The sequence below is a fragment of the Amblyomma mixtum genome, chromosome 1 (genome assembly GCF_055824585.1).
Source record: "Amblyomma mixtum isolate Tamu chromosome 1, ASM5582458v1, whole genome shotgun sequence".
Classification (NCBI taxonomy): domain Eukaryota; kingdom Metazoa; phylum Arthropoda; class Arachnida; order Ixodida; family Ixodidae; genus Amblyomma; species Amblyomma mixtum.
The window spans coordinates 248,273,049-248,281,885 of NC_143012.1; the positions used below are offsets into that span (position 1 = coordinate 248,273,049).

Genomic DNA, 8,837 nt, shown 5'->3' on the forward strand with positions numbered 1-8,837 from the left:
CACTGTGCAATACCAACTAGCCCGGCATCTTGCACTTCTAATTTTTCGAGATCATTGCGGCGACCCGTATTGGAGCGGAGCAAAAGCAAAACGTCCACATACTATATCGACGTCCACGTCTGTTCTGACTTCCAATTTTTTCCCACGGCAACATTTATCACACACTATCTGTCACAATCACACATTTACCCGTTTATCTTCAGAGAACGACGTAATCGTGCGGACAAAACTTGTGGACACGTTTTGCTGACGCGACAGACATGAAAATAGTTAACTATTACCGACATAGGCACCTGATTGCAATTAGAGATTTGTAGCTGGCTGTTAGTAATGGCCATATCAGTTTCTATAATTTTGAAAACGCAATTACCCTCGCCGCTGTGGCTCGACTAATTTGGGCCATCTTTCGCGCCATTCGAAAACCGCGCGCTTGCCGGAGGGCGCAGAGCGACGCCAATCAAATCGACTCTCCATTGCGCACGTACAACGTGACATCCTCTGCCCATGGGCGGGGTTGAGACTGGCGCGTGGTACGCGCAGAGCCATATGGTACGCGCATGACGTCGCTTTGCGCCCCTCCCTCAAGCGCGCGGTTTTCGAATGACGCGTGAAATGACCCAAATTAGCTGAGTCACAGCAGCGAGAGTAATTGCATTTTCGAAATTATAAAAACTGATATGGCTATTACTAACGGCCGCGGCTACAAATCTCTTATTACAATCAGGTGCCTACCGGTAATAGCTAAAAAATTAGCTGTGGTTCAATCCAGCCGATAATAGCACTGAGCATGGTTATCCTATCTGACGCCTTCCCATATCGTAAGGATTATCAGATTCCGCTTGACGGCGACGATACATTGTCGAAGCACTAGTTCCGGCACGTTGCTCATCCATGGCTTTGTGTGAAGGTAAGCACGCGCCACATGTTTTATATAGCGAACGGCGCGCCACGCGCTTTCCGGCAGTTGCGAGTGCCGTCGGCGCCGCATACGCAGCTGTGGCGAGGCGCAGCAAGTCACGTGATTCGATAGCTGCGAGGCGAGCGAGCGCCGTCGGCTCAACGCACTAAACTGTGGCGAGTCGCGTGGCATGACGAAATGTGATATTAGGGCGAACGATAAAGGATTGATGCACTTATTACGCGTTGCTTCAAGAGGACGCTGGCCCTACCTATACCCACCTCTAAAGACCGCCTTTTGGAAATGGGGGTGCATAACAGGTGGACTGAACTAGCCGGGAACATGCGAATCGCACAGCTCGAAAGACTGAGTAGAACGAGTATGGGCAGGGCCATCTTGAAGTAGGTCGGTCGAAAATTCGATAGGGGCATATATGCGACACCCGCCACGGTGGCTCAGTGGTTAGGGCGCTCGGTTACTGAGCTGGAGTGCCCGGGTTCGAACACGGCCGCGTTTCGAAGGAGGCGAAACGAAGGCGTCCATGTGCTGTGCGATGTCAGCGCACGATAAAGATCCCCAAGTTGTCGAAATAATAGCCCTCTACTACGGCACCTCTTTCTTCCTTTCTTCTCTCCCTCCCTCCTTTAGCCCTTCCCTTACGGCGCCGTTCAGGTGTCCGCCTATATGTGAGACAGATACTGCGTCATTTCCTTACCTTAAAAACGAATTTGCAATATGCGATAAGGTAGCCCTACCGCCGCAATGTCGCGAGAATATGTTTCCCCCCCCCCGCAACATGCACCCAGAACACCATAGGGAAAGGCGGCTAAAAGGGCCGGAAATTTAGGGCAGGAGAGGTAGCCTACGTGGATGCAGTGAGTGGCAGGTCGGGAGCGGCGGTCACCTCTGTAGTCGACGGCCGAGGAGGTCGCAATAGCGCTCGCTTGCGCCGGAGCCAAGGCTAGTTTGATTCTTAGCGACAGCAAAACTGCAATCTGGAACAGCGGAACGGGCAGGGTCTCGCCGGAAACGGCTCGCATCCTGTCCGCAGCCAAAATCGAACGCACGATCGCCTTAATTTAGATCCCAGCACACACATCCTTCCTGGCAACGAGCCGGCCCACACGTTAACCCGAGATCTCTACTTCCAGGTAACCGTAGAGCCGCCCGACTGCCAGGGGGTGGACGAACATTTGCAAACATACGCGGAAATGGTCAAGAACTATAGGTTAGGAAGACGTCTGATGCCACCACTGAATCCAAGCTTAAAGGTGCACTGAAGAGGAATCTGGACTCGTCTTTTTGCCGCGGGAACTCTATCTACACGTTCCGAGCATTCTTAGAAACGTCGACTTATTGCCCTGCGTGGCCGATTTCCCTAATTAAATCGAATTAACGTCCGGCTCCCGCCTTTATTTTTTGAATTCTCCCCGTACAGTGGACGGAGTCGACCAACGCGTGGAGTGCCTTTCAGGCAGCTCCGTGGAGGTTTTGCTTTCGCTTTATTTTGTTTTTTAGGTTTCCGTGAATAAATAGTTTCATTCGCAGATATTATAGCCACAAAATAAGCCCGCAGAAATAAAAATATGCGCGGACTATTTGCTTCTACGGACTACTACGTATTACTCCGCCGATGGCAGAGCGGCAAGCCGCCACGGGACTGGGTGAAAGGCACTCCACGCGTTGGTCGACTCTGCCCACCGTACGGGGGAGAATAAAAAAAAAAAAAAAGGCGGGAGCCGGACGTTAATTCGATTTGGCAACTATGTTGTATGAGATTGCAGCCACATTGCTTTCATAATGGTGCAACGTGGCTGTACATGTAGCATTACATCTCTGGCAACACTACACCAGGTAAAACATTGTGCAGTGTATGTACAACACATGCATAACATGTGCTACCAAGGTATGTGTCAAGTTTCAGTAAGTGACAACTGGGCAAGTTAGTGTGGAAGGTACAAGGAGACAAGACAAGAGGCAGAGCGAAGAATTTACTTTTTTGGACGATGAGCTACTTCAATGGTGATTATCACAATGTCTGCCCTCTCACTAGTTTGGGCCAAGTGCACGCATATCTTTTCTGTGAGTCTTTTGTGTTACTTTCCTCCAATAAAGTTTTGTTTGTTAGTCAGCACTATGTTATGCTTCTTGTTTTGTGACCTCGTCCTTTTCATACAGTGCCGCTATAGCTAGTGTCAAGATTGTAGAGATTTTTGTATACACAGCATGCTTCATTGCTTTATGGGTGTACAATGAGCATGCGCACCTTGAAAGTTGAAAAATATTGCATGAGCTGAAGTGCAGTGCCAAAAAAGACACCATGTGATCATGTGAACAACTTGCCACGCGATGGGAACAGACCTCCAGTTCTGATACTTAGTACGATCTCTTCAAAAACAATGCAACAAAATTTGACCCCTACCAAACATTACACCTAAGCCCTCGAGCTTAGTCATGATCATTCAGTTGTTTCAGCAGTAATACATCACAAATGCCATCGTTTTTCAAAAGGGGAAAAGGGACATGTGGTTTTTCCTGCACCAAACTGGACCAAGGTTAAAATAACGATATACCACACGGCGCTCAGGGCTGGTAACATGTAACATCCAACAAGAGGGAACACATGTTGGCATCCTCAATGCAGGAAATCAGATTCAAAATGACTTCAGGAATTTGCACACCTAATCTAACGAGCATATTTATGCAACACCTGATACTGAACTAGCTACATTACAGTTGGCTGCATTGCACTCATATACAAGACTGCAGTTCCGACTCAAAGGAGCAGCCACAAGTCTATGTGCCAAGAGGTGCGACACATTTCAGCTAATGGGCAAAATATTAACTCTGTGGTAATGTCGGCAAAGTTGAAACTTCTTTTTGCTCTTTTCAGCAATAAGATACTCTTCAGAAATGGTACTCTTCTTATGCTTCATGATTTTTGACATGGACTATCCTATTCAGTCCCAGTAACAAACACAAACCTTACTTTGCAACCGAAATAAGGAAGACAAAGCTCGCATGACGGTGCTCACAAAGAATACAAAGGTACAAGAATGCAATTACTTTTTCATTAGAATAAACAGTCTTCACTGAAAGCCTGCTTCTGCAGACATATTTCAGGCAGTACAACTTTCCCATAATAGGTGTGAAATAAAATGACAACCCATGTGTTCAGAGGTACACATATATTCACTTAATCATTCTACCACAAGGAGACGGCTTCAGTTGAGGTTTACTTGTCGTTGATGAAGTCAGCAGGGTTCTTGCGCATAGACTTCTCGTGCTCACGCTCGGCCCAGTCGTAGACAAGGTAAGCCACAATGAAAGCTGCAAAAGTAAACATAAAACTGATGCAATGCTGCTCATAAATTTGGCAAAGCTATTTACATACAGGTCATGGCAATGTTCGTTCATATGGTACTATGGGTTCATATGGCCATATGGTAAGTAAGGTACTTTCATGCTTACAACCCACTCCTGCATATAACTCGTACCCCTACTTTCCACTCACACGATAGGGAAAAAACATGCCACCATATAGTCCACACATTTACCTTGAAGGAATTAAAACTAGGTACGCCCCGCCGCGGTGGCTCAGTGGTTACGGCGCTCGACTGCTGGCCCGAAAGACGCGGGTTCGATTCCGGCCGCGGCGGCCGAATTTTGATGAAGGCGAAATTCTAGAGGCTCGTGTATTGTGCGATGTCAGTGCACGTTAAAGAACCCCAGGTGGTCGAAATTTCCGGAGACCTTCACTACGGCGTCCCTCATAGCCTTAGTTGCTTTGGGACGTTAAACGCCAATAAACCAAACCAAAACTAGGTACTTTTATAACTGTGCAGGTAGTGATCATTATGTTATCAAAATAAGTTTATTTCGAAAAGCTCGTTGCAACATTCAATCACCATAACTGCAGTCTTTTGAAGCTTTGTCACTGCTGTGAAAGATGTCATCATTTTCCGATCCACCTAGCCTGCTGTTAACCGCACATTTCCTCAAGCTTTAGCGCACCATGTTAACCAGAATTTCAATTCCATGATCCATTGGAAACTTCCTGCCAGTGTGAGGTTGCAGAGTCCATCAGCCATTCACTGAGTATACAGCCACTTTTTGCATGCTTTGAACAGTTCGTTGAGGCTAACCTTCAGTGGCTGGATGCGAATTTTGGGCTGCGAAAAACGTTAGGGTGACAGTAGGGACAGACACGACTGGATATGGGTTTGGCAATGCCCTTTGCTGGCTGCTCGCCTGCTTGACAGGCGTTGATGACAATGAGCATTGCGGATGCTTTACAGGCTATCTCACATTGCTGTGAAGCTGACCCTACCCTTGAAATCTGCATAAAGCCCGCACATCCACTACACAACTGCATTTTTTTTTTTCAGTTTTTGATTCAGGTGACTCGACAAAATAAGGCACATTACGAAATTAAGTTCCAACAACATCACCTCTAAAACGGTCACCTACCACAACAATGCACCGGGTTCCAGTGTTCTCTCCTCTGCCGGAAAGCAGCCTGAAAGTCATTTCACTGAATCTTTTTTTTTCCAGAAATTACCTCCACAACAACTCTCCATGGTTCCACAGTGATGTGTCTTGAAACCCTACCTCATAAAGTTCACTTCAATATTACCACGAGCGTACCCTTGTGCTGCCACTTGCTAGTACGCAACAGTGCTAGCCCAGAAATTTCTTGATTCTTGATTCTACAACCTCAAAAGCAATTGTCAACGCACTGGTGATGATGGATTGCTCACTTAAAGTGAAAATATGCACAACACCTTCAAAATCAAACTCCCAGTGCTTAGCTGGGTGGACGCCATGTTAAAAGCAACATTCTGCAGTATTCAAGAAACAGGAGTGGCAGTGCAAGCTGAAAACAAGAAGAAAGAGAAGACAGTGCATGTGCAGTCTTCTCCTGACTGTCCCTGTGTTCAGGTGAGCCAGTGCCCTCATAAAAACAGAGCCGTGCCTCCCCCTTCTTGAAACTAGTGCTCCAAGACAAGTGGTGCTGGCAATTTGACATGAAAGGCCTATAATAGTTGGGACAGTCGGACAACTTATGATTGGGTATCAAGTAAGAGAGCTGGCAATAATTTTCCTGGCTACTTGGTTATACAACCAAAATGTCAGCCAGTTTACAGGTACATGCAAGACCGGCTTTGAGTGGATAAAAAATTGCAGAGCATGAGGCCGAAAAAAGGCTACTTGGCTATACAACCAAAATGTCAGCCAGTTTACAGGTACATGCAAGACCGGCTCTGAATGGATAAAAAATTGCAGAGCATGAGGCCGAAAAAAGGAATTTCATGCTTCCATGTTCAACTGAATTGTAATTAGATGCTAAGCCACAGGTCACAAGCAACCTCATTTGCAAGTTTAGTGTTCTAGAAAGAGGTAGTGGGTTTAGGGAGCGCCCGTGGGTGAGGCATCTCATGTCGACGACGAGAGATGGCACCATGACAGCAGAGGCTGTATAACCCGTGATATGCATTGCATTAGCTGCACCAAATGAACAACATTCATGTGCCACCTGTATCACCGAATAAGGGATGTCTACAGCTCTATTGCATGTTATTTGAACGCAACCTCATCTCAAGCTGAAGAGCGCAGAAAAAAATGCGGAATGTTGCAAGGTGCTCATGCCATTTTTTCTGCAACGATAAAGCCAAACAGATGCGAAGAAAGAACAGCCGCATGACAATGCAAGTGATTTTGAAATGCAAGGTGATGCCAAACACAAGGTAGAAGAAGAAATTTCGGATGAAAAACTGTATAGAAAAAAAAATATTGCGGAGTCTAACATGCCTAAGTGACATGAGCTATGAGAGACATCGTACTAAATGGCTTCAGAAGATTAATTTAGACCACCTGAGCTTCTTTAATGTGCTCAGTACTATTCATAACGTGTAGCAAGTCCAGGCGATGTTGGCTGACTACTTGGAGAGCCACTAAGTTTTAAAACAGTGTGGCGCAAGCACCAGTCCTGGTCTTACTTTCTTTGCCAATTTAAAATATAAATTCCTGCACAAACCACAAGCAAGAATACGCCAATATTTTTGTGCTTGCCTCTGGCAGTAGACTGTCCCTTTAAGAATGAATGTACAAGAGGATTGAAAACAGAATACCAGTCAGCAACTACAATAAGATGCTCAAAGGAAGCTGGACATACATTCGCCACACTTGTCCATGATGCGGAAAAGAGCTGCCAGCCTGGGCAGACATTTCAGTCTGCTTCCATCCATCGTTTTTTACTTTGAAGCTTTCCTGTGCACCATATAAGCAGCAATTTTTTTATTATTTAAATAATCTGAAAGCCAGATGACTGACAGAAGGAAATAGCATATTGACAGGACACAGCAAGAAGGAAATGATCAGATGCTGTCCCAGCCTGTACTTTCAGCACACTCATTATATAATATAATTTCAGGTAGAAGTGTACACACACAAGTGCCATGGTGTCGACAATGCCAGTGGCTACCAGAAGCCGGCACCAACTGCAAGTTTCGGTGGAAGTTAGGAAAAGCTGATGGACGATAGGTGGCTCAAAAGCAAAGAGGTGACATAAAGTGAGAAGTGTAGGATTAAAATGTATTTAAAGAAAACAAAGAATGTATGCAGAATGAAGGAAAAGAAGAATATACCGATTTATAACACCGTTACAGAAATATAAAGGAAAAAAAAAAGGCCCAGCATGGTGGTAACTGTTACCACTCCGTTTCAAAGGGGACGCTCCTATCTTGCATCCAGCAATCCATACCCACTTACAAAATTCACACAGTCACGCATAACTCTGCTCAGATATTCAGCATGAACATGACGGCGTGATGGATGCACTCCAGTATTGCAACTTACGCGGCGCGACGTAGGGGAACTGGTCCATGGTCCTCCTAAAGGTATTCGGCAGACCGTGCTTCAGCAGACCAGCGAACGCACGCTGCTCGTAAGGAGACAGCCGATACGTGACAATTCCTCGCAATTTGTACAGGTTGCCGAAATGAAGACCCATTTTTTTTTTCTTCAAGCAATCTGAAAGAAGCCACAAAAAAACACAATCAGGAAACTGCGATTGCCATGTCAAAGGTGCTGAAGCCTGAACAAGACGAAACACGCGATTTAGAGTAGACGCGACGCATTTAACGTTTCTGGAATAATTTCCAACACACATTGCTGCCCGTTTCATTAGTACCATAGTGAAGAGCGGACTCTCTTGGCGTACTTTGGTGGACGGAATCAGTGTTGTAGAGCTATTTGTCACAAGGCGCAATGCTCTTTACCATAAGTAGAATCCGGTAGCAAGATACGTTTATTACGTGCTCCTAAAGGCATTGCACAAGCAGTTCCACATAAACCACACGGCCACTTGTGTCCCCAGATGACCTTGATTGCCTTTTACTAATCGTCGTACCGGTAGTTCCACATAAAGATCGTAATGGAAGAATTAGCAAGATGTTTCGATAGAAATCTGCCTGCAACAGATAAGGTACCGTTAAAGGGCAGAAAACACCAGTATGCTTAACAGGGTACGCGTTTACAACGTTGCGGACAGTTACGGGTTAAAGAAAGCGCCGAGCAGGTGCTTCGCGTACACAATTCACTAGGGCGCAGGGAATTCCCGAAACGACAGAAAGGCTAAAAAGAAGACTCTGTGAAAGTGAGCTTACCGGCTCTAGCTTCGCTTGAAAACTATAAATTAAATGCGCAGTTCACGGCACTGCACCCTAAACCGCCGGTCCAACCTCACTGCAACAAGACTAAACGCCACCCCTAGCCTCTGCGCTGTTCACCACCGCTCACCTACAGGTCACCACAAGTCATTGTTTGCTACGTTATCGGGTCTTAAGTGCTTACTCTGTTAAGGGTAAGCTTTAGCGTGAAATTTATTTAGAAGGATTGCTTTTTGCACTTTAAATATTAAGCAAACTTTGCAAAAATA

General features: G+C 45.8%; 1 protein-coding gene across 1 annotated transcript; it reads right to left on the minus strand.

Annotated features, from left to right (window-relative positions):
* Positions 1 to 4,071: 4,071 nt before the first annotated feature.
* Positions 4,072 to 8,708, minus strand: UQCR-Q (Ubiquinol-cytochrome c reductase ubiquinone-binding protein). The gene is made up of 3 exons (XM_089565675.1): positions 8,566 to 8,708; positions 7,757 to 7,930; positions 4,072 to 4,228 (listed from the first exon to the last, which is right to left on the minus strand). Exons 2-3 carry the CDS (start codon positions 7,908 to 7,910, stop codon positions 4,134 to 4,136), a joined length of 249 nt encoding a protein of 82 aa, XP_089421801.1. The 5' UTR covers positions 7,911 to 7,930; positions 8,566 to 8,708; the 3' UTR covers positions 4,072 to 4,133.
* Positions 8,709 to 8,837: the final 129 nt, after the last annotated feature.

Bases quoted from the DNA above. Each gene is read 5' to 3' on its own strand.
- UQCR-Q (XM_089565675.1), bottom strand. From the start codon at position 7,910: ATGGGTCTTCATTTCGGCAACCTGTACAAATTGCGAGGAATTGTCACG. The intron at 4,229-7,756 runs GTAAGTTGCAAT...TTACTTTTGCAG, and splicing joins GTTCCCCTACGTCGCGCCGC to CTTTCATTGTGGCTTACCTT.